At 42.9% G+C, this 26160-nt stretch overlaps 1 protein-coding gene across 1 annotated transcript; it reads left to right on the forward strand.

Annotated features, from left to right (window-relative positions):
- Positions 1-3004: 3004 nt before the first annotated feature.
- GXYLT2 (glucoside xylosyltransferase 2) lies at positions 3005-20629 on the forward strand. The gene is made up of 7 exons (XM_057366406.1): positions 3005-3278; positions 9330-9525; positions 9711-9842; positions 15536-15787; positions 16786-16909; positions 19126-19298; positions 19966-20629. The coding sequence occupies exons 1-7, from the start codon at positions 3097-3099 to the stop codon at positions 20146-20148; spliced, it is 1242 nt and encodes a 413-aa protein (XP_057222389.1). The 5' UTR covers positions 3005-3096; the 3' UTR covers positions 20149-20629.
- Positions 20630-26160: the final 5531 nt, after the last annotated feature.

The raw sequence follows: 26160 nt of genomic DNA on the forward strand, positions 1-26160 counted from the left end.
GCGGTAAATTCTTGCTGTCCGTAAATTTGTGGGAGTTCGCTGGTGTTTTTGCAAGAGTAGTTAGAAAGGGAATGATTAACAGTATGGACGTGGGTAGTRTGGCGGTGTAAAGCTGGGTCATTTAGGGTAAGAATCACAATCGGTCATCTTGACAAATAGAATGAATTCTTACCTGCGATTGCATATAGTATCTTGCACAGACTGAGCATATTTTATTTCAGCGGCTGCTTTTCCACAGAGAAGTGTGGAAATTTAACATGAGTGTGTTGGGGACATGGTTTGTTTCTATCCTGTGAAACCATTGGTTAATCCAGTACTAATTCCTGTCAACAAATGTGCTATTTCTGTTATGCTTAYACTCATCTGTCTTTTCCTTTGCTGCAGATAAGGCAGAAGATAAGTAAACAGAAGAGTGACCCCACAAGCACTGTCCGAGTAGGAATTCCCAATTACATAAGGCTCTTCTAAGCCTCTGGATAAATGCAGACATTGACAGGGTGAGAAGAGGACACATCCTGATGGCTCAAAAGAAATGCAGCAATAAGGAAAACACAAAGCTCTGAAAGCAGGAAAGTTTGTTTAAAAGCTGTGATTTATTACATATAGAACCTAACGTAGAATTAATCTAATTTTTCTGCCTTTGGACCCTGAGAAGTATTCTGGTTCCAGATAATTCTCTACATTTTGAAATGCTACTGACTGCCTTTCTGTTACTGTTCTTGTGGAAATGTATTCAAACATTTTTCCTGGAGGGAAAAAGCATAAATATGTAACTTCTTCTAATAAAGTTTTCCTTAAAAAAACAAGTAGAGAAACAATCTTTCAGGCTGGAAATCCACTGAATATTGCATCTCTTTATGAGAAAACTTCTTCTGGCTTGTATGGAGCTGAACTAGCAGTTCAAGTACTACTCAAAAAATGAAATAATTTGCTTCAAAATAGATAATTCTCCCGACTGATTTAAAACTGATGGATGGTTTTAACGTTCAGCCAAAACTTACTTGTGTCCCAGTTTTTCACGTGCAGAAATTGAAGATGCGTGGCATATAAGAAGCTTTTTAAAAAAAAATCTTAACAAGTTAATGATACCTCATTTCAGATGCTGATTTGGCTTAGACCAAGGCCTCAGTCATGTCCTCAGAAACTTTTGATGCATTTCCAGAGAACTTCAGCTCTAATTAACTTTTGGACCTTACCAAAGTGATCTGTAATGAGTGTATTGGACAGGAAGCTCAACTATGAACCAGCAAGCACCATCTTCTCTGGAAAAGTTCAAATTTGCAGGACAAATCTGTGAAAGATAAAGAAGTTTCATCTGAAAGTTTATTCTTGTCTAACTGACACTTTCCAAGACTGCCTCAGAATTATTTTTTAGAGCCTAAGAACTCACAGTCTTTTTTTTTTTTTTTTTTGCTAATACTTTCCTTGTAAAAGAACCACTTAYATGCTGATTTTAGTGACAAAAGTGGTACATCAGCCATTGTGCTTTTCCATCCAAGTCAAGTATGAAGCACCATCTCTGAMAAATGTGCATTGCTTTCTTCTGTAAAATACATACTGAGGTTTTTTARAACTGTAATGAAAAGGTTTAATTTSGAAATGTGCAAAGACTMCATCTTTTGGTGCATCTTTCTGATGAAGGAATGAATTTGGCTGCTRTATGTYTAGTGGAGCACTGAAGAATTAAAATGCATTATCTACAATATTTTGGGCAAGTAATTAGGAAAACTTGCTTTTCGCTTGAGAAACAGAAACATGAAGTTTTGCAATTTATAAGCACAATTGGCTCTACATGGCTAAATAAATCTGGCAACCTTAGAAATGGTAACTCAAAACAAAATTACTAAAAGGGCCTAATTTACATATGTAGAGAAGAAGGTGATTGTATTGGTGATACAAAATCACACATTTGAACAGCTTGAGGATTTCAGCAGGTTGCTACTGGTACTCTTTATCATTAAGTTTAAAGTTTGGTAGGGTTTCATTACAGTGCATATATTCTTAGGAAAGAGCGTATGTTTATGCRTTGTGGTTTTTCTGTAGTTTCTCATTTAGTATTGCTATTTTCTCTTAGCATGAAGTAATTTACATTTTCATATCTGGCCACAGTCTGAGTTGGATGAAACTCTGTTCATTGAGTTTGGACTGATGCTAAGGCAAAGTACATTTTGGGATACCACTGGTGAAGGCATGTGGTGCCAGTGGTATAAAGTGGACAGGCTGTACAGTTTCACTGCCAAGTGAATGCCAGTGTCACTTCCAGTGACTSCAGAGAGACACATGGAGCTCCTCCAGCACTAAACCTTGTGAGGGACTTGTGAGGTTCCACTTTCCCTTCTGTCCCCTTTCCAGCGTTGGTGTCTCCACTCTTGCACAGTTTAAACTCCAGCTCATGGGACAGCAAGAATTCTTGCATTTCTGTCATTCTCTACCTTTAAAGGTCATAAATCCGATTATGAGCCCAAGTAGGACTTGCTTGTGTGAAATTCAGTGTTGTGATCTCACTGATGTCCTTAGGATGGGTCACACCGGGACGAGTTTAAAACCACCTASGCAAGAGAGTGAGCGCTTTGTTCCTTCACAGTTTTACAAGTATCGCACTCTATCGTGATACAACCTGCGTTCGGTGTAGGTGGAATGAGAAGAGTGTATTTTATRTAGGTAATAAATTGGGGCTGCAAGGCCCAGTGAGGGAAGTTYGATTGTTAGGCAGGCGAAACTTCCGCGCTTCCGACCCCTTTTTCCCCTGCTCACCTTGCTGCGCTCACGCTCCCAGCACTGCCCAACCGTGAAGCCAAAGACATTTTTGATTAACCCCGGTTATAACCAGACTTTTACAAAGCCCCGTGCCCGAGTCCGGGCGGTTCCGCAGCGGTCCCGCAGCACGGAGCACAGGGCGGCTACTCCAGACAGTACGGTAGGCGCGGCCCGCCCCTCCCCTCCCCGCCCCGCCGGGCCGGGCCGGGCTGTGCGGCCACGTCCCCGCTCGGGCCGGGCCGTGCCGGGCGATGCGGGCGGCGGGACGCGGCTGTGCGGTGCTGCTGGCCCGGCCGTGCCGCGCTGCCGCTCCGGCCATGCGGCCGTGCTGACCCGGCCATGCGGCGGCCGTGCAAGGTGGCGGCGGCGCTGCTGTGCCTGGCCGTGCTGCTGCTGCTCTATCTGCTGGCGGGCAGCGCGGCCCCGCCGCCCGCGCCCTCCGTGCCCGCCCGCCGCCCGCCGCGCCTCGGCCGGAGCCCCCCGAGGAGGAGCCCCTCGGGCAGCGGCAGCGCCAGCGCCAGGTAACGGGACGGCTCCGTGCCCCGTCCCTGCCCTCGGGAGTCCCTGCCCGCTCTGTCCGTGCCCAGCCCCACGCGAGACCCGCCCGCCCCGCGGTCCCCTCGGCGCTGTCGCTTTGGTGTCGGTGCGTCGGGCACTCCCCTGTCCCGGGTGTTCTTCACCCGGGAGTGACCGCTGATGAGAGAGCCATGTGTGTACTGCCGGGGTTCTCAAGTACAAACTTTTTCCTGCGTGTTTCCTYTGCCAGCRCAGTTGCCAGAGATGCCACGGAAGCGCGTGGAGATTTTCCCTGTATCTGAGCGGAAGGTTCTCTCCTCTGATAGAAAAGCTTCTAAAATAGCGGGTTTTCCATTAGTTCTGGCCTTGTTTCGGAGGCTGACGTGGGCAGTGTGGTACTCGCTGTCTGCAGTGAGGAGCTGCTGTCACCTCGGGAGCTGCACTTTGCGGGTTTTCCAGGAAAAAGGGAAAGCGCCTGGTAATTRCCGTGTGGTGCCACTGGGTTCCAAACTGCGAAGGCACCGGCTGATTTTAAGCTTTCGAGCTTTTTGTTTTGAATGTTTTTTATATGCAAATTAATTTAGCAGAACTTTAAAGTAGTTTTAAATTGTGGTGTGTTGTGTTTCCTCTCCCAGCACCTTACAGGCAGGGTATTTTTTTTAAAAACTAATTAGTTGAGAAAGGAGGGCTTTTGGTGGGTGGAGGACTTGTTTTCCCCTTTGCATTCCAATTATACTATGGTCAGTGTGACCTCATATATCTAATTACCTTGGTATGTCTTTGTGTCTCTGATTCATGATTTCACAGAGATGTTCTGAATGAAAGGCTATTCCTGTTTCTTGAGCTCTTACTCCTTAMCTTATTAAAGCAGTTGGTTTCTCCGCAGCATTGTTACCACACTGAATGCAGGAGATGTTTTCTGGGGCTGAGAGTGGGCCACGGACAGAATTCAAATGCTGGTATTAAAGCAGGATTATTTCCACTAGCAACTGTACCTCCTGAAGTCATTTTTCTTTAAGGCATATCTCTGTGATTATCATGGAAATCAAGAARAACACTGAAGGAGGGAGCCCAGAAAGTATGGAACTGCCAGAGAGTGTAAACAAATGGTCCATTTCAATGAGCTTTTCAGTGGAATCTTCATGTTTCACAATTTGACGTTATCTAACTTTTTGATTATTTGTTGACTTTGCAAGTACTTTTTTCAAGGTCTGCAACACAACAGCCTGAAAGGAGGAATTCACTATTCAGACCATGCATTTGCTTCAGAATTTTGTTTGTTTGTGGGCTTTGGGGGTTGTTTTTTCCGTTATGATCCTACATCTTTGGCCCCAGCAAGAGTCTCTAAAACYGAGCAGCACAATTCTGTGGATCCTGTTGAGCCACTTGCTGAAAGATTCTTTGTTGTGTTAGTTACTACTAAAATTTATTCAGTTGAGGGTCTCCATAAAACAAGAATTTTGGGGAGGGTGTGATGTAAGTGGTTCAAGTGGAGGTGATGCTTGCCTGCTTGGAAAGGCATTGGGTTGTAGGATCTGCTGGGTTTAAAAAGCCTGATCCAAGCTAGACTGAAAGCACTGGAGGGGCTTGAATTCAGATTGTAAGAAACAGGCCATGGTTATCATTTTAGTTCCTCCGTATCAGCAAAGGAAGATTAGTTTTTTATTTGATGTGAGGGATCACTACTTATCTAACTGATTCCTTCAGGATAATAGCAAATTTGATTAGGGCTGGATAAGATCTTGTGTGATGACAGTGTACATGCTTATATGAGACTGCATGACTGATCAACAGAACATTAGTGAAGTGTTGTCTTTGTGAATGTAAAACTTTTGAATTCAGTTTTGCCAAGTTGGTTTGTGTAGTTAGGTTAGAGGGTGCAGGTTTTGGGCTCAGCTCAGAAGCAAAGGTGTTACCTAGGATGTCTGCTTTATGGAAATCATCGTCTTGCAGGGAAGATGCATTGTATTTTAACTGGGATTTGTAATACTGCTTTCTGTAGTTACATAATAACAGAAGACATCAGTTTTTAAGTTTTAAGAAGAGCAGAATGCTTCTCACGTAAGTAGCTATACACGATAAAAGTTTAATGTAAGCACTTGTCATTAACTGACTGGTACCTYGCAAATGTTAGCAATGACATTCATGTGTCCTGCTTTGGTCATTAGATAATTTTGACAAATCTAGCGAGGTTTCTGGTTAGCTTTGAAAATTTGATTTTTCATGGTAGTTTTACTGCTCATTTCTCTTGGAAGTTGCAAACCTTATGCCTCCAATAAGACTTTTTTATATGAAGAATTTTAAATATGTGCCAAACCAATGTGTGCAAAGTATCAAAAAGAAGGAGGATTGTTTTACATTTGAAGGGCAGATGTGACCACGCTCTCTATTAAATYAGCGTGGCAAAGCTTGGGAAGTGAACCTTTGCCAGCACATTTAGTTCCCTAAAAGTAACTTTTCCAGTGCAAAACATCTTTTGCATGGCAACCTGTCAAAATCCTCTTTCTGTGCAGCCTGTGTGCACACACATGCAAGTTTGGCTTGAGTGTGATAATAACATGGTGAAGCCCCAGCAAGTATTTCATACTTGTTTCAAAAAGAGCCCACTTCACAAAAGGAGAGAAAACCATCCATTCTGGTTTTGAGTGGCTTTTTTCCCCTTTCTCTGAGTGGTAGGAGGAGGTTGAAACTTCAACCATTTTTTAATTGACGGTAGCTGCAGTTGGTTTTGTGCAACTGCATCAAAGTGAGAAAAGTTGATTAAAAAACTTTGAGAGCCTTCCTTTCTAATTTATGTTTTAAAGTCTGCAAGAAAATGTGTTTCATATCATGGAGCTKCTGTTGGGATATTGACTCAGGGAAGGAGCCTGTCCAGTGAATCACCAGTTTTGATACAACGCCTAAATCTGCTCTTGTTTGTGCTGCAAGAGTAAATGAGATCATAATAGGAAGATGGTTTCAAAAATTAACAACTATATTGTGTTTTGGAAGAGTCTGCATGCATTATCTTTCTCTCAGGAATAAATTTGAAGGCTTGAATAGATTAGCAGGCTCTGTAATGAGGTGGGAATGCATTATTTTGAATGGATTTGGATTGATTTAGACAGGTTTTGGTTTAATTATGTTTGAGACACTTTGGCTGTGACTAATAAGAAAATTACATGTAATCTAAACTTTAAGACCTAGGAATGCACACTGTTGTGCTTGAGCACTCAGGCTGCTCCTGCTGTGTCAATGCCTTTCTGAAAAAAATTGTATGGAGTAAACAAAATACAGTGAGCAACTGGATGGGAGTTGCTCTGTATTGTTGGAAGGTCTTTGCTATAAGCATTTTATTGTTCTCCATCTTACCTTATTCTGTCTCCAGCCACTCCATGGGGATGTGTTCTACAAGTATTTTGTGATGCTTTCTGGAGTGCTTAATCTTAGTTTCTGTATTTCTTCTTGTCAAACACAGGAAGCRTTAAGGCCCAGGTCTCTATTGCTTTTGATGCATTTAAACATTYAATTTGAGTTATAAAATCCAGCTACAGACTTCATAACAGACAAGTTGACCTATAAAGAAATGAGTGTGTTAGGAAGAATTGGTTAATGACAATAATTGTATTACTTTGTGGATCTRGGGGCTTTTTAATGTCTTTGGAGTCTCTCGAGGTAGGAGATTCTTCCTGTGGTAACAGCTGTTCCCATTTTACAGGTSGGATGATTTGGCTGTATCCTGCAGATCTTTGAGGGATATCCTTTCATCCAGCTGTTGTTCCTCCCTGTCCCTTCCGTTCTCCTTGCACCGTACGAGGTGCGAGAACATGAACAGGGCAGGGGAGTTGGGGTGTTTTTTGCCAGGATCTGCTTGTTTGCCCTCCAGGCAGTTTGACTTTGCCTCTACACCTGCCTCTTCTCAGACTTCTGGATAATTGTTATTTTTTAAAGGCTATATTAAAATTGCGGTCAAGTGCATCCTGCTGTGGCACTTTTTTGTCTCCCATTCCAGCTCTCCTTTGTTTTCACAGTCCTCTAGGTTTCTTTAGGTACTTGGAGAAAAGATGTAAAATGTTGTGTCCCAAAATTCTTGTGTACCTCATTGCTACTCCTCTCACTGATTATTGCTCTCAGTGCCCCAGTATGAGTGATATAGTTCAAATATCTCCTTTTCTTTAGGATTTTTATTCCAATTCAGGCCACTCCCTGCACTGTTGGTAACTCGTCAYCTCCAAGGCTCAGCTTTTTCCTCTRCAGTGTCCATGTTGGATGTCTCTTGTTATCCCTGCTCCCATGGGCTTTCCAGGCATTCTGCTTTCACCAAGGATTGCTTCTGCTGAGTCTGTCCATTGGAAGTGCTTGTCCACATTTTTCACTCCAAAACAGCTGCCTAATGCAGAGCTCACCGTGGCTAAAACTGCCCAGGAAAGCTGAGTGCTTCGGTGTGGAGTTTTGAAGTGTTGCAATAAAAATGCAGGGTTTAGYCCCTCTCTCAGTGAATTCCACTGCCAGAAGCTACATCAAAGCAGCTCCCAGCCTCTCTATGGCTTGATTTAGAGACTCAATTAAGGGGAAACATTAAACAGATAGGGAGAAGGGGGAAAAGGTGATCTGTGTGAGCAGATAATTATGCACTTCAATAATTCAGCGGGTTTTACACTAATAGGTTGGAAAGTAAATACCACTTCACAGAGATGTAGTATTCCATTATTTATACACTGATGAAATTGAGGGTTAATTAAGACTAAATAGAAGATTTGAAGCCCTTAATGAAACATATTGCTTTGTATAGTTAGTATRGTGCCAGTGGCTGGTGTTCCTTTACACAGAGGTGGATAACTCTAAAGTAAAAGACTGCTGCTACACAGAGCAGCTCTTCAATATCTGGAAAAAAAAATAACAGCTTAAAACTGTCATTTTTCTCTTTATTTAGAAYTTCTGTTTGTAGCATTAACTTCAGTGATTAATTGTGTGCAATTGTGTGCAGAGCAGGGGCTGGGATTGATGTTCTCTGCTCAGAGATATGTCCAGGACRGGCAGTGATCTATGATTTGCCTTTTGAACTCTCCTGGAATGATTGCTGTGCCTGGGATTGAGTTGCTTGGTCAGCTCCATTCCGTGTAATGCAGTCTAAGTGCCCTCTGTGCTGGAATGTGGATATCCCATGGTAGGAGCATTCCTGGGGAATACAATTTTTACCTCCACACTAAACACAGATCCAAAGACTGTTTTCAAGAGGTCTTCACCTCCCTAGGAGAACCTGATTTTTCTGGCTGGCAGGGAGCTTTAATGTGCCTCTTACTGTGTTCCCTGTATCTGGSTGAAATGGATTTAAAGCCCACACAGGTGGGAGCTAAGTGAAAATCCCACAATTTGGCCCTTGGAATATAGTCTGATTCATCTGGGATATGTGACTATATTTGTTTTCAAAAATCTCTRTTTTAGCAAAATCTCATGGATTCCATGGGGTGAAATGGAGAGCAGTCCTTTGAAACTGTGCCAGTGCCTTCAGGCCAGGATTAAGGCATGCATCTTTAATAGCAAAATTAATTAACTGTAAGAACAATTTACATATGGATAGAATGGKKTYTTTTTCRGTATGGAAGTCTTCTTCCAGTCTARCCATTATGGGCTTGGAAATGAAATTGCTGGATGCAGTTGTGTGATCTGCATTGTGTTAGAAAGTTGGCTGGGTTGTTATAACTCTGTTCTGGCTTCCTGACCTCTGGGCTGGGGAATGAGCTATCATTTGCACAGATCAAGGTGGTTTGAGGTGCTGTGAAATTGGCTTCATCTGTGTCTGTAGTGCAGTGATTTCTGCAAACCCAGAAATGTAGGAATAACAGAAAATAGCCTTTTTCTTTATGCTGTAATTGTAATGCTGTTGATCTGTACCATTGACAAAAATTGCCATGCTATTTGTGTGTTCTGTAGATACCTAATCAGGAAAAAAAAAACTCCTGATACATTGCAAAATGATGGTGAAGAGAAAAACCAGCAATCCTGATGTCTGTTAATGCAGCATTCTCTTCATGTCTACCTCAGTAACTTTTATATGCTTCTCTCTGGATTTTCAGGAAGCCTGGAGAGCAGAAACATCCAAAGGAGGCCTCAYCCTCATCCTTGCAGTGCATGCATCTGGCTGTGGTGGCATGTGGGGACCGGCTGGAGGAGACACTGATCATGCTGAAATCAGCAGTTCTCTTCAGCAACAGGAGGCTTTGCTTCCACATCTTTGCTGAGGATTCCCTTAAGCCTGAATTTGAGAAGAAGGTGAGTTTGTCATTTGGTAAATAAATAAATGAGTCTGTTAGGAGTTGCAAATRTCTGAGAAAAATTACATTAACAGCAACACGTTGTTTACTGTGCATAGTTACAAATTTCTCGTGCATGCATTTTTTAAAAAAGAGCTGTATAACATGTAGTAAGTATCTGATTCCTCCCACTATGTCTTTCAGTTGAAGGAGTGGCCTTCCTCATACACGAAGAAGTTTGAGTCCAACATTTACCCAATAACCTTCTCGGTAGGAAATGCTCAGGAATGGAAAAAGTTATTCAAACCATGTGCTGCCCAGCGCCTGTTTCTTCCGGTAAGGCACCTGGATTTCTGAGTAGGTTGCTTCAGGAAAAGGTTTCTTCCACGGAAAGGAAGCTTTGCTGGTGTAATATTAAAACCATTTTCAGGCTGAAACATCTGCTTAAAGGTATTTTAGTCTGTGCTTAAGACACTGGAAAAAAACAACACAGAAATCCAGCCTGTTTTTTTCCGGCTAACAAAGGAAGTGTGTTTCTGATTTGTCTCTGGTTCCATGAGCCTCTCGGGCTCTCCAGACTCCAGAGAGTGTGGGAGCTCTGTCAGGGCAGATCTTTTGGGGTAGATCCTGCATGCCTTTCCTAAATAACATTCTTTAAACGTGTCCTCTTTACCCACCATCTTCTTTTCCATATGTTAGCCCTTAAACTGATGCTCTCAGCATTCCCTTTTCCTTGAGTTTTATTTCTTTTTTCCAAGACTGTCAGAGTTGCCCTTAAGTTAATAATTCCAGTGTGCTCAAAGTTAGATTTCACTCAAGAGCTTGGTGTGTCCTGGGATCTTCAAGTTCACTGAAAAGCTGTATTATATTATACTCAGTGTTGTAAACTGGGAGAGAAGGRAAGTGTTGATAACAATTTTGCATATCAGAAGTTGAAAGAACGTTTGCATAAAGCAATWTCTGTGTAACTGAGAACATCTATCAAAAATATCTTGTGGGTTGCTKTTGATTGGGGTGACTCCAGTGAAGTGACAAGCTGTTCACATGATCCAGATTTCTTCATCTCTGTCTTAGGAGAAGTGGAGGGGGGGACAAAGAAATCTTTCCCCTCTCAGATGGAAGCAATCAGGAGACAGCTGCACGTCCAGATACGTAGCCTGTGAATACATATGTGAGAAAATATGTGCTGTCAGCAGTTCTGCTGATCTGCCATTTAGGGGTGGACTATCAACTGCACAAAGGCCAGATGGGCTGGAAGGAACTCCAGCTTCAGCAGGGATCCTCTCTCCCCTGAGYAAATATTTGTATCACCTGGAAAATAATCCCTAAGCATTAGCTTGTTCAATACAGAGTGTCAGGAGGTACTGGGTAAACAGAAATCTCTGTTCTTCATATTTCTGTGGTGTTTTCTGTCATTTTGGGAGATGACTTGTAGGAATGGTTTAACTTTATTTCTCTTAACTGTTCTGATGACAGAAAAGGATTATGCACTGATGGTGATTCTTTCTGGCTGGGCAATGCTTTGATTGATTCCTTTTTGTCRCTCACATGTTGCTGAAGTTCTCCAGTAACTTCTTGTGAGGAATATCAGACTGTTGCACGCTGTGTTAGCAGAGTGAGGGGGCAGCTTGGACTGTAGATGWTTGTTTCTCTAGGGACAGTTGCAAAATGCTGTGTGTGGTCAGGCTGAGGTTTATGGCTTTGTGTAGGAGGGGCTGTCYGAGAGGAGTTGCAGCTGACATGGAGTTGATGTGTGTATAGTGAAGAAAACAATTTGTAGTCTTAGCTGAGGAGGCAAATGTCCTGTGGGACTCGTGAGCTTTGGTGCTTGAGTTCACTGGCTGTTCACTGCAACCTTGGGCTGTTTCTGGGTAATTTCAGCCACCATTATGTTTTTTGGTGTTGATGAGAAGTGTTTTGATGTTGTTTCTGCACAGTGGGAGCAGAGGGTTCCAAGTGTTACTGTTTAGAGAAYTAGTTTGACTTTCATTTTTAATAAATACCAGCAGGATATCAGTATGTTTTTTTCTTATCCTTCCCTGTGCTGAGCAGTATTCCCTGCAGCTTCCCTGAAATGTGCCTGGGTTTGGGGAGGACCCCAGGAGAGCAGTAGTTGAGTTTATCAGCTGTTTAGCTCTCAGTTGTGCAAATTGCYTTGCTCCTGATAATGCTAAGCCCGAGTGGAATGTGAGTCTTTGATTCACAAGTGCCTCTCCTGCCAAAGAAATCTCCTSTGCAGCACCAGCAGGCGTGTGAAAGTGGACAGGAGGGTCTGAGGAATGTGTTCAGGGAAAAGTGGGTAAGAACCACTCGGTGGTAAAAGTGGAGCTGTGGGATGTGACCCTGCAAATTGCAGTGCTGAACTGTTCTGTCCTGGCCAGCAGGCTGAGGTGCACATTTTCAGCTTGCTGAATCTACCCAGGATGCTAAAATATTAAAGAGGACAGTACATCATCCTGCATTTTTAGAGGCATTCTGAGACATCTGATCACATTTGCTGCTTAGATGCAGGGAACATAGACAGAGCCTGTGTGTAATCTCACGAGTCAATGTCTTGCTGCACTCTGCTGCAATAAAACCACCCAAGACATTTGCAGACACACAGGGAGGAAGATGTGGATCTTTTTGTGAGCACAGAATGAAACTTTAAACCAGGAGGGTAATGCTCTCTTGCAGTCACTGGGAGCTGCTTTGTACTCCTGACATGGGTGTTAAGACAGCAGGTGAGGAACATCCTCTGCTCCCAGGGATGTTGGTCCCTCAGGGCTGGCTGCAGCTGTCTCCGTGCTGCTCTTCTGGAGCTCCCGAAACAATCAGCTAAAGTATCCTGAAATGCTTAAGGGATTTTTGGATGATTTTTGGATGAACATTTAGAGCCCTTCTCAAAACACTTAATCTACTTAAGAGCTTTTAAGATAGATTAGCAATATCCCTGTGTTACAGCTTTCCCCTTGAGGGATGCTCAAGTATCCAGTGAGAATAGATGCCAGRGCCTTATCTAGACAAAAGTCTCTGCTGTGAGTTAATTGCTTACTACAGTCAGGTTTAGTAACTCCTCCTTGTGGTACTGTTACTCGAGCATCAAGCTTTGTGATTTGTCCCTAATTTTGGATCAAGCTAGGATGCCATGTGAGCCCTCACAAACGCTTAGGTAGCCCAGCTTCACAGTACCCCAGTGTGTGTTTACACAGCAGTGTGTTATTCCTTGCCAACCTTGCTAACACGGGGAGAATCTATGGAGACAGAAGTTGTGAAATCAAATTACAGATAATTGGGTATTTTAGTGAAGTGCCAGGCTAAATATAGCCAGTTCTGTGCAGAACTTTTTGACAGATTTACTAAGAATACTCTATATAGCTGAAAAAAAAAATTAAAAAATTCACACTTCTTTTAAGCTGCAAGTGCCTGCAGAGCAAGGGGAAGGCAAGCACAGCAAGCCATGTTTCTGGCCATCCCCTTCCAGAATCCCAGGCTGTCAGGAGTTCCTGAGTGGTTTGTGTGAGCTCAGACCTCCAGACACAGCCTGGCAAAGCTCCTGCTCCAGGTCACTGCTGTTGCTTTTAACCTGCCCTGCAGGCTCCTGCTCTGTGAGAACTCCTGCAGCTACAACTGGTGAAATTAAATCCCTCCTACCCAAGGCACAGCCAGGAGASATGTGAGCAATTCAAACTGACATCTGCAGGTTTTAAAGGAGTCTTAACACTTGACATGTGAAAGGGAAAGTGTGAAGGGCTTAAAGGAGGTAGCACAGTTCTTTTTTTAGCCAGTTGGGTGTCACTCCAGGGCAGCACCTTGGACACAGGAGAAGGAAGAATCTTTTGACCAGCAGGAAGGAGGGCAGTTGAATCCTGAGAGGAGGGATGCAAGGTGGGGACAGGCCCTGCACAAAGAGCTGAAATACCTTCTTGAATCTGTAGGAAAATTATTACAGTCTGTGGACTTGCACAGACTTAAATTTATTTGTGTATGGAAGGCTGCTGAAAGAATGTTTTTTTGGTGGAAGAAGCAGCGGCCCGGCTGTCAATCATGTTTGGGAAGGATGAGGAGTATCTGTAGGCACCTGTTAAACTTCCCCCTGAACTGGGATAATTTTTTTTTCTGCTGGAAAATGCCTGARCTCATCTCTCTACCAGGGCTGCCTTTGACAAAAGTCTTACATGATCTGCAGTGTGTTACGGATCCCACAGGCATCAGAGTCTCAGCTTCTGCTCTCTGAGTTCCAGGGTTATCTCCTGTCTCAGACTAAATTTTGGGGTGATTTTTCTTCTTTTAATGTATTTTGATTTTATCTAYTTCACATAGCAGGTCTCTATGAATTAGGGCTCTTAGGTGCTACAGAATAATTAACAGACAATATTCAGGMTATCTTTAAATTGAAACCCCTTTCTCCTGTTAAGCTGTCTGTCTTCTATTGATTTACTCTTACAGTAGCTGTCTTTTTTATTGGTTTACTGCATTTTAGTACTGGACTCAAGGATTCTTAACATCTGCACATATTTACTGTGAGCTTATGTATTATTGAACTGKTTTTGTCACTCATTTATTACCTCCACATGCTGGTTTGTGGGGTTTTTGTGGGAAAATAGTGTATTGCTATAATCTTCCATCCAGCAGAGCGATCAGGATTGTGTTGAATGTGTTTATTTGGAGTTTGTTGTAAGCATAACTTATGTTTAAAATGCAGAGACAGTTCMTTCTCCTGCTTGCCCTGTTCTGTAGGAAGAACATGTAGTTATCCTGTCAGAAATACAGGTCAGGGATTTGTTAAACTTGACTAAATGTCAGTCTGAATCCCCAAGTGTTCAGTCAGGTGAAAAATCTCATTTAAGTCTTTACTCACGGATTTGGCATCTTAGTGGATTCCTGTTGAGCATGCTTAGAGGTGATATTTTTCACCCACTTGTTGAAAATCCTAATATTGTTCAACTCTATTTCACAGGTAATCCTCAGTCACAATACATTAGAACTTACGTAAAACCCAGTTTCTTTGGTAGAATTTATTGTAACCTGCATAAATAGGAGAGTTTATCATTAATATCACTGCAATTGGATAAGAAAGTGATTGTTGTGTTCCACAACATGGTGAAAATGCAAGGMCTTTTGGATTTACTTTTCAAAGAAAGAAAGAGAAATAAAAGCAGGTTTTGGCTGAGACCAAAGTAGGAAAACTTCAGTCCTTCAGCACCTTCTGAACAGTTTTAGCAAAYAATGAAGAAGGGCACCCAAAGAAGAGCAGTTGGAACTGGTGGTCAGTTGTCAGTAACGGTTTTTATTATTTTAGAAAGACGTGAAGCACCAGATCATTTGTCCCACCACGGGACATTTATGAATGAGTGTGTAAGGATTTGGGCAGCCACCAGGGGGAACATGGGCAGCAGGAGCAGAGGGAATATCCTGCTCTGATCTGCACTTTGCACCCTTCTGACCTKACCAACTTTACTGGGGTTATTCCTCGTGCAGAATCTGGTAACAGAAGTCAGAATATGACCTGGTATGTTTTAATGTGACATTTCTGTTTAACAGCCAAATTTTGTTCTTCMAGGGGATGCACAAATATTTGTGATGAATGGAGTTGTCTTAATGTGACACAGTTGTGTATATTAATACTGAATATAAGCTTATCCATATTCTGCTCTCCTGAGTTACCCTTTCTGTCAGTGGAGAAMACTGAATGCTTCACCACTTAGAGATCTTGAACAGAGCTCTGTAATTGTGTATTATTTACAAGTAATTTTGGAGCAGATACTAAGTAGTCCTGGCAGGTATTTTTGGGAGCTCAGTGGATTCTGTTTCATGTGTAGGTTAATCCAACCTCAGTGCTCTGGTAGCTGTTTTATTTTGCAGTTCAAAAAAACCCACAGCCAACAAGCCAATAATTTGATTTGTTGTTCCTCTGTGTAATTACATTTAGCTGATAAATCAATAATCTCCTCCAAATTATCAGTTTGAAATAAAAGTCCATTTTGCCAATAATCTCCATGTTTGTTGTCTCTCTGCTTCGTTTCTCATCCCGCTGTGCCCACCCCAAGGTGATTTTAAAGGATGTGGATTCCCTGCTTTACGTGGACACCGATGTGCTGTTCCTGAGGCCCATCGATGACATCTGGCACCTCCTGAGAGAGTTCAACTCCACGCAGCTGGCTGCCATGGCCCCCGAGCACGAGATCCCCAAGATTGGCTGGTACAGCCGCTTTGCCCGTCACCCTTATTACGGCACCACCGGCGTCAACTCGGGCGTGATGCTGATGAATTTGACACGGATCCGCAGCACTCAGTTCAAGGTGAGAACAAATGCAGCTGTTGCAGAAACTCAGGATTACTGTGTTTTTCACATCTTGGAAAATTTATTGAAAAATTGCACTGAGTTCGTAATCCAGTTCGTAATCTGGTTCGTAAAGAACCAGAGAAGTATGGAATACATAGAATTGGATATTAAAGTCATTGGATATTAAAAAAATCATATTGGAGCATGATTRTTAAAATAAATGAAACTTCCTGAAGGCTGGGAGAGTGAGAACTTGGAGCTGAAGCAGTCTGATAGCAGTGTTAAAAATGGCTTTTCCAACTTCTTACCTTACCCCTGAAAAGATACATGAACAAACAAATGATCTTCAGTGCAGTCACTGTATTGTTTTTAAGAATGGAAATCTTGATGTGAGTACCCAGAGAAATTGGTGATTTTGGCATCTGTTGTGATTAGACTTTTACATCCTGCTGCAGATAAGTGACTCTGTGAACTGGTGTAAGTGAGAAGGGAATATTTTCATGACAGGTCATTGAGTGCATATTCTGTAATCACTAAAACTTTGCTCACCCCAAGTGGTTCCTCAGGCAAGGCCACGGTTTTCCCACATTGTTGCAGGAACAGCTGGAGTAAAAAAAAAAAACCCAAACATTGCTCTTAATACTACAATTCCCAGGGAAGATGATCTTTAGTCTGTACTTTTCCTTGCTTTTATACTTTGGTTTTTGCCTTGTCCGTGCATTTTTCTGCTTTTCCACTTTTCCCCCCCGTCACTTGGAATAGGAAGGTTGTGGATAGCAGGAGCTGACATCAGAGCTGGGCCCAGGAGACCTTGTTTTTATTTTAGCTAAACACAGGGAGTTCTGCTGTGCCAGCCCTGTCCAGCTCTAACATTTCCTGGCAGTTCTTCATTCTTYACCTGGGTGTCCAGCATGGCTTAGCAAAACTTACAGATTTGTGTGTGCCCTCTCTGAGTCAGATACCACAGCACTGRTCACTGATATTAACCTTTGCTTCTGTTTTCCTGCCCTGCAGAACAGCTTGATACCGGGTGGTTTGACTTGGGAGGAAATGTTATATCCATTGTACCAKAAGTACAAAAATTACATCACATGGGGAGACCAGGATTTGCTAAATATCATTTTTTACTTTAACCCAGGTAAGGAGTGATTCTTGGACCTGTGATTATCTGTGTTGAAAAAAAAWYYTKRWTTTTTTTTTGTGCTGTTCWTTATTTAAAAGATGCATAAATACTCTGTCATGAAATTATTGTGCAGTTTGGATTTATAACCTATGAAAATACTACTGACATTGCAGGTAGTTGGACTTGGGCTTGGTTCCATTGAATATGTAAATCTGGAGATCTGAGAAAATAATGAGGTATAAAATTAATGATCAAGTGAAGGGATGAAGTTTGGGTTGTGTGTGTGCTTCAGGGTGTCTCTAACCCAGGGTGTAGCTGCAATAATGTTTTTGTTTCAGATGTTTATCTAAATGTTAAAATGCCAAACTTTCTGCAAAACTAAGCCCCGTTTTTCTTGAAATTCAGCTGCCTTCTGATACTCATGCAAATGAGTATCATAAAAGCTAATCCAGGCAGAAAGTGGACACAGCCATTGGAATGTCTCGTCTAAAGCTGCTCAGCCTCTGAGCTGAGTGACCYGGCCTCAGCAGGCACCGGGGTGGTGTCATTGATGTCCTGCTGGTGGGAAATGCAGGGATTTAAACACTGCAGCATAGCACATGCTTCCCAGAGAAGCTGAGAACCTTATTTCATGCTTCTAAATGGATGCTGAATATCCATCCTTACTGCTTTTTCCTGGTTTGCTATGTGACCTTGTAGTCCCTCAAGGGATTTTAAGAAAAAAAAGTTTGGAATTATCTTTATTTATTCTGCTCCCTTTTCTTTTTGTGTAAGGAGTCACAGGGTGGGTAACTGGATATACCCAAATCCAGGCAAATTGCAGGAGGGAGGAGAAGCAAAGCAAAAAGCAAACATCTGTTTACTGCAGACAGATGTCAAACATCAGTGTCCCTGGTACACCATGTATTACCCCAGTCCTAAGGAAAAATAGAGTGGGAAATAATTTCCAAAAAAAAAAGAATGTTATAGAGGTATGGTTTCCTAGAGAAGGAAAAAGAGCCAGGTTAGTTGTGAAATCAAAACTCAAGCTGCTCACTGAAGTGTGCAGGAAAAAACAAAGATTGCAAAAATATTGTAATTTTGTAATGGGTGTACTCTATCAAAGCCACATGTGGGGACTCCTCTGCACCACAGAGTCCTTTCCTTGGAACTGGTAAACAAAATTTTTATGAACTGTGTAACATCAGGCTGCTCAAGCAAAGAAAATGAAAGAACTGGATACAATTCACACAGAAAACTGTACTTTTTGGGGTCTTAAGCTCTAGGTTGTTGAGCCTGGCCTGGGAAGGACTGGCCAAGAGTGCTGCAGGTGTCTTTCCATAGAATGTGAATTGAAACCACAGAGAACTCTGTTACCTGGGCCTGAGTTGCTGCTCCCTTTGCTCTTCTCCAAAGATTGCTCTCCCTTTCTGGAGAACTCTCAGAGAGGCCTTAAGGGAAGAAAAGGTTCAGAAAGTTTTTCTCCTGCTTTTCAAGAACCAGCTGCAGGCTTCCTGGGAAGCTGGGAAAGGCCAAGGGAAGAATTCAATCTTCAGTGCTTCTGCCATGCCCTGCTGGCACCAGCCATGATTCATTGTTCCCCAGGGCCGAGGCAGAAAGGTTGCAGGGACTGGAGTGATTTATGGCAAGCAGATTGCAAGCACTGTGTGCACTGAGTTTAAAAAAAAAATCACCAGGAGAAAGGGAGTTATGAGCCCTTTTGAGAAATTAGGCTCATCTCTAAATGACCTAGTCTTGTGAAATTAATGGATGATGACTCTTTGGAGGGCTGTGGATAAAATACACCACCCCTTATGCTCTGCTGTGTAACAAATTGTCACGGCCTCTGAYAGTTTCAGCAGCAAACACTGGATGTACTTTGCAAGTTYTCCCATGCTGGCTTCAGGAGGAGTCAGGATTTTTCATGACCCTCGCTGCCGTTATGTGCTTCCCAAGTCATTCCTGTCACTCCAAAAATGCCTTGGTATGGCAGAGGGTGCTGGACAGTGCCTGGTTTGATTCTTCCCCTTCAGTTTTCYAAAGGGCTCCCTTGGGTTGGGTTTGCACCCAGATTTTGTGTTGCTGTGCTGTCTGTTTGTTCAGGACCCACAGCTGGGGTGTGTAGTCAGCCATGAGGGAAGGAAGTGTCTGTTTGGGATACTTGGTAAAGAATTAACTGGGTATTTCCCGATCATCAGCCCCAGCTTGGTTTAATTTGCTGTAACTCACGTGTGCCATGTCTCCATGTGCAGAGTGTCTGTACGTGTTCCCCTGCCAGTGGAACTACCGGCCTGACCACTGCATGTACGGCAGCAACTGCCGGGGCGCCGAGGACGAGGGGGTCTCCATCCTGCACGGCAACCGCGGCGTTTACCACGATGACAAACAGCCCACCTTCAAGGCCCTCTAYGAGGTGATCCGGGATGTAAGTGCTGCCTCGACACAGCCACTCCTTGTACCCCAGGCTGGGTTCCTGCCTCACTCAGATTGCTCAGGCTGAGTGGTTGTGTTTGTGTGRAACCCATCAGACACTAAAGAACACAGTTGCTTTGGCCTCTCTTGTATTTGGGGTGGTTTAAACGTTTCTGCTTCGTATTATACTAATCAAATAAGTTATAAAGTGATATATAAGTGATAAATTGCTTTTTTATTGTACTGAAGGTAAAAAAAAAATGTTGCAGTTTCTCCTGCGGGGGCTGCGTCTCTGGTCCATAAATTCCCAAGGAAAGCTTGTCTTCCCTGAGCACCTCAAACTTCTGGGCACATGGAGGGCAGAAGCTTGTCCACAAGCACAGGTTCATGTGTCCACTTGGGATGTATGTGCACAGCTCTGCTTGCCAAAACTCCTGTTTCCTTACAGTATCCTTATGTTAGTAAAAGTCTCTATAAATGCGCASTCTTGAGTTTCTGAAAATTGGCTGTTTAGGTAAAACATCCARTCAAACTTCTGTGAAAGCAGTCAGGCAGCTGAGGAACAAAACATTCTCCAAATGTTATAAACCTATAGAAGGTTTTCTTTTACAGAAACTTAACAAAATGCCATTTCACAACTAGTGAAAACTAATAATTCTTTTTTTTTTTCTTTTCTTTAGTTTCCATTTGAAGACAATCTCTTCCAATCCTTGTACTACCCTTTGCAGTCAAAATTTCTGGATACAGTGCACACTTTATGTGGGAGAATTCCACAAGTATTTTTGAAGCAAATTGAGAAGACTATGAAGAAGGTGTATGAAAATCGTGTCATTGTCTACTTGGGKGCCAACCACAGATACTAACTGCAGCTCTCTTTTTACACAGAAGTTTCAAGTCTTGTACTCCATTTCATGAAGGATRTAAATGAAGAATATGAACTCCTTTACTGAAACTCAGAATTTAAATGTTTTTTTATCCAATTTCCTAATAATCCTTYAAATTACAAAAGGCAGGAAATTCTAGAAGCCTACTTAGATTGTTGCTGAGAACAGCAGGAGAATCTTTTCTTTGTGGAGTACAGTTGTGGCCTGCCCCCCAGTCCCTTACACTTTAAGAATGTATTCTGTGGCTTGGTAATGTGAATTGCATTGGGCACAGTCCAAGGATATTGTCAATGAAGAGTACAAACGCAGGTACCATTGATCCATTTTGCTCTTYAAGTGCTATTTCCTGCACAGTAACAGCAGTATTCCACTGTCAGTTTTCCATCCCTGGCTTGGGGGATGGCCAGTGCTGCTCCTGACTCYATTCTCCTGCATGGAAATGTATTTCTGCCTGGCACTTYCATTCYYGGRATSRTAGAACCACAGAATCCTGGAATGGTTTGGGTAGGAAGGAACCATCATGGACACCTTGTTMCACCTCCTGCAATGRGCARRGACCCCTTCCACTAGACCAGGTTGATCCAAGCCCCATCCAGCCTGGCCTCRAACATTTCTGGGGATGGGGAAGTTGAGAGCTTTATGCTGGGATCATAATGAATAGCCTCAAAGTGAAAGAGGATACCAAATGGCTTTGATGYTTATTTAAAATGCTTAATTTGGCTTAGCTTTCCAAAGTATATTATCATCTTGTGATATGCACAAAGCGCTTATTTAAATTGCAGTAGCTGAAAGGTGCTTGGGACCAATCCCTGGGGAACTGGAAGTGAGGACACTCCTACAGAGCAGCGATCCAAGAGCAGACTCACTCCTAAAGAGCAGCAATCCAAGAGGAGACTCCCAGAGGGCATTTTCTAGGTGTAAGTCCCAAGGGTGTGTGTAGGAGTGCTTCAAGGAAGCAACAGAGAAAATGATCTTACTTTTCAGGTCTGTTCAGCAGAAAACATCATCCAGGACTTGGAACTGCTCACTTTTGTATCTAACAGGCAAAGCAGGAGTGGGGTGAGCAGGGTGAGATAATGGAGCTTTCCCCTAATGAAAGGAAAACTAACACAGATGGGATATCTTGTACATGCMTCATACATTTGTTACAGAGCAATGATTGGGGCGTGTGGATGAGGAAAAGGATATCTTCCCAAAGTTAAAATAGGATTTCTGAGGAATTGCAATTTTGGGATTCTCCCCTATCCAGTCGGGACTGGTGCACAGTTTCCTAAGAAAACAGACASCAAGAGTCTCCCTTTTATCTCACACATTCCTCTCCCCACATGTGGCAGTTCCTGAGAGGAGGGAGAATGTGGCCTTGCTGCCATCCCAGGCTGCAGATAAGAGCCTGTGCACGGGATAGTGCCAACAAGCTTTTCCCAAACGCTGGAGTGAGAGAGTGTCTGTGACACAGCCTGAGAGAGCAGGGCTGCAGGCAGCACAGCGGGGGAGTGTTGGAACAGCAGCTTGGGGTAAGGGCCACTGGAACTGCTGGACCTCACAGGAATGATGGGAAAAGAAACCTTGTTTGCACCGCTGCTGCAAACTGTAATCACAGCTTGATTAAACAATGTGTTCTGACTCCATCCTTATCTCGCAGTGTTTGCCACCTCAGTGTAAATTGACATGTGAAGGACAGAGGCAGCTCGACTGTTGTGATTGAAAGCSGGGGACGCACAAAGTCATTTAAATTTGAGCAGAGATGCCTTTCCAACTTGCCTTAGGATTTTCTATTTCAGATGAAGTTTGTTGCCAATTTAAACAAGAGTRCACTTCTGCCTACTGAGAGTTTGAAATGTAACCTAAATGAGCATTGCAGGTTTCAGAACCAGAAGGCAGAGAAGGTTAAGCATGCTGATTAAAAATGTTTAAAGTAATGTATGACAGTAAACCTTTAGGCCAGCAATTCTARGAGCTTGTATAAAGTATTAGCTGCTTTTTGGTCTTTATTTTCAAGTRACTGGGTAAAGCTGACGCAGGTCAGACAAAGCTGGAGGACTGCATGCTGGGCACACTGAATTCCTGATTTCCATGGTGTCTCCAAACCACAGAAAGCTGCAGAGCAAAGTCTTGCTGCCCAGACAGTTGCAGCCCCAGTGCTGAGGCTCTGGAGTTTTGGAGGCTGTGGTTGTGTAAGCTGTGATTCAGCAGAACCCTGCAACTACATTCAAATGAAGGAGAGGAATTCATTACAAAACAAAGGCATTATTGCATATGAACTGATTAGAGATTAAAGCAGTGCTTTTTATGTTCACAGGAGGTGCTACATTTTGTTTAGGAAGAACTGAGTTATGTTCACAACAGCTATTAAATATATGAAGTACTTGCTTTAACATGAACACTCTTGTTAATGTAATATCAGCTGGCAGGGAGAATGGGGGAGGTTCCCCCCTGCTGGGCTTTTTCTGAGGAAAAAAGCAATAATTTGAGCTCTCCAAAGTGWTTTAAAACAATTATGTAACTTTGTTTTTTCTTGTTGTTAGAATTATTAATTTATATTTTACTACAGCTTCCATTTTATACTTTAGTTTTAACRGTAGTTGATTGTAATATTCATCTTATTTAGAAACTCAGTTTTAACTCATTTTGTATTTCATACTTGTGGCTAATTTCATGTTAATTAGCCTTCATTTATCTTAATAATGGGATATGTAAATACTTATAAAGGCTTTATGTCCTCATTTCCCCTTCCTCYCCTGTATTTTAGTTATTTCATGATATAATGTATAGAACTCACCAGAATTTTGCTTACAGTGGAAACTGGAAACTGCTCGGGGTGTGTGTGCACAACATGAGTGCGTGTGTAAAAAATGTCCCTTTTCTCTGTCACTGAATTCCTTGTGGATTTTTCTTTGACAAGTGTACTGATTGTTACAGCTCCCAAGGAGGCTGAGCAGTGCATTTCTTGGTTGAGGATGATCCCTTGGCTTACAGKACAAATAAATGAAATTTTAGGCAAGCTCTGTACTTTGCTAGTTTTCTTTTTAAATACAAGATTTGGTGCTGGTCTGCTTGGGATAGAGTTTTGTAGGTGTGATGTTATAGTGTGTGTGTACAGGATATGACAGCAGGGAACACAGATAAATGTTCCTCTTTTACAATTTTACTGTAGTGAGAGAGCCTGATATTGGATATAAAGAGACAAATATATTTAACTTTCCCCAAAGTGCTCGTGTGTCATGCTGCAGCTCCAGTTGTGTTAYGGTGAGTACAGACCAGAAATCCCGCTTTCAAAGGAAACTGAAGGTTTGCCTTTTGCTCTGTACAGTTTCTCCATTATGTTTCACTCTTTAGAGGCCATTTAGCATCATTTCCCCTCCCTCCTTGTTTTTCTTTCACATTCTTGTGTGGTCACTGCTGCGCTGTCCTTGCTTGTGACATCTCTGTGTGACAGAAKCTCCTGGTTTGTCTGTTCAGCCAAAGCCGGGTGCTGGCGTTGTTCCCAGCTGGGTGTTGTGTTGGGCTCAGCCACAGCTCTCTGAAGTCAAGAATAAAACTGGCACTGCCGTGGATGGGCAGAGGTGGGGCCAGCTGTAAAACACCAGTCTGTGTTTGGGTTCTGGCAGGGCTGTGGGTGTGTGGGGTGTGTTACACACTCACTGTCACACTGCTCGGTGATCCAGGGTTTTATACTTCCAAACCTGGCTCCAGACACTGTTGCTGTGAGAAGAGAGATTTCCCAAGCTGGGAATAAAGTACAACTAACTGGAAGAAAAAAAATCTTGACACTTTATAAACTGTCAGAGAATCTTTTTCTCCTCTTCATCAGAAACCTCTTTTCCCAAATCCTTCTGATGATGTTTAATTCCCGGTTAAAGGGGTTCGAACTGTGCACAGTGGGTGCCTTCTCAGGGTTCACACCTTGAAAAAAAAGATCTTCCCATTTCGCTCAGCGCTTCCAAAGGGCACCATGACTCCTCACAGCTGAGGCCTCAGGTGTGAAAACACGTCTGGTTTTAGTCTGGTAGTTCGTGGAGTGATGTCAGGAAGGTCCTGTTCCAGTGATACCCTGGGAGGAAGGTGTGAGAAACAGCTTGGAAAGAAAACTGCACCAGCCAGTTTGCCATGGGCTTTTGGATTAATAGGAGACAATCCCTGGGGACTTTTTTGGGTCAGGGGCTGAGCCAGGTAATGCCCAGAACATTTGTCACATCTAACCATTCCTTGTTTTTTAAAATCTCCCTGTGGGTACTCTCTTAAAAGAAACACCARCTCCCACAAATACCATTTTTCAGTTTTCAGCCTCTTTTTTCTAAGGCACTGTGTGTGAGCTGTCCTCATCTTTCGATACTCYCAAGTCTTCCAGATTTTTCAAAAGCACAATAAAGATTTTTAGTCATTTTCTCAGAGGAGGAACATAATTTATCTCAAGGTGGCTGTGATATACTTTAAAGAGAAGAAACAACTTTCTGGATGTTTCAGAGATACATGATTTTTAGTGCCATTTTATTGTACCATACTCGAGTTTCTGCAGCTGTAAATTAAACCAAACCAAAATCCCCACGCTCCTTTTGTAAATCCTTTTATGTGTATCGATGCACAATATTTTCTGAAGACCTAAGTGGGCCTTGAAATACAAGATTGTTCTCATTTTCTTACTGTTSTCTCTGGATTCTACTGTATCTCTCTTGATGCTGTATTGAATTGCTACAGATTGTATCAAAGGACAACAATCAATTTTGGTTCAAACTGTGTGGAAATRCCTTACAAATTGCTGTCACACATCRGTGAAGGGAAACTGCTGTAAGTCAAGTGGCATCAGGGATCTCTAGATACCTAATCTAARCTTCATTACTGAGAGCAGAAGTAGCTGCTGGTCTTACATCCCAAATAATTTTAATTATTGATCCATGCCCAGGGGCTGGACAGCCTATAACTCTCAAAAAGTATGTTTTTAAATCCATAACATAAATCTTAAAGAGTTTTTGTGTAAGTTTAGTGCAAGAAAAAAAACCCTTGGATTATAAAACAGTTTCTCATTGTTCTTTAGTTAGATGTTTAAACCACCACATCCTCCCCAACAAGGTAATTTTTCTTATTGTTGGATCTTGATGAATATCCTACCAGCAGGCTGGGAACTGACACAAAATGAAATCATCTTGTCTGTGTACATTTTTATTACAAGGTGTGTCAAATACCTTACAAGGAGTAATTATCACTTATGTTTCATTAATGAAGAAGCTCAGGTGTGATTGCCTCACCCCTTTGCCTGAGATCACACAACAAATCTATGATGAAACTACCTACAAGCTTTTTGTGTTTCTAGGATTATGTTTAAATGTTTCAGCTTTGAAAATAGAAGGGGAAGGGGATTTGCTGTGAATTGAAATAATTTGCAGTTAGTAGAGGGGGATGGGGTAGAGCCTCTGACCTGCTCTGTGCCTCACCTTGGGACCATGGGCAAAAAGGAGTGACAGGGCTTATTCTCGTGAGCAGTAACAGGACTCGAGGGAATGGTGTGGAAGCTGCCAGGGAGGTTTAGAGTGRAGATCAGGGAAAGGTTCTTSTCCCAGAGGGCGGCTGGGCACTGCCCAGGCTCCCCAGGGAACAGACACGACCCCGCGGCTGCCAGAGCTCCGGGAGCGCTTGGAAAACACTCCAAACGCAGGGTGGGATYGTTGGGGTGTCTGTGCAGGGCCAGGAGCTGGACTCAGTGGCGAGTGCCTTCCAGCTCGGGATATTSTATCGTTTTCCTGAGAACAAAAAGAAGACAGGCACGTCCCTGCACAAACAGGAATTTGGGGTGGGCAGGGGGAGCGCAGTCACCCTSAGCCTGAAGGCGGGGAGGAAGGCACAAGGGCACTCTGAGGGGCTGGAATGCGAATCTGGAAGGCTCCTTGTTCCCTTCCTCCAGGACCTGCACAGCGGGGCCGGCATGAGCAAGATGATAAGCCCCAACTCGAGAAGAAGAAGCCCATTGCCGCCCTCAGCCCCTCAGGACACTGCAAG

This window comes from Malurus melanocephalus, unplaced genomic scaffold (assembly GCF_030028575.1).
Source record: "Malurus melanocephalus ecotype Western Australia unplaced genomic scaffold, MMel_1.1 scaffold_64, whole genome shotgun sequence".
In the NCBI taxonomy this organism is placed as follows: Eukaryota; Metazoa; Chordata; class Aves; order Passeriformes; family Maluridae; genus Malurus; species Malurus melanocephalus.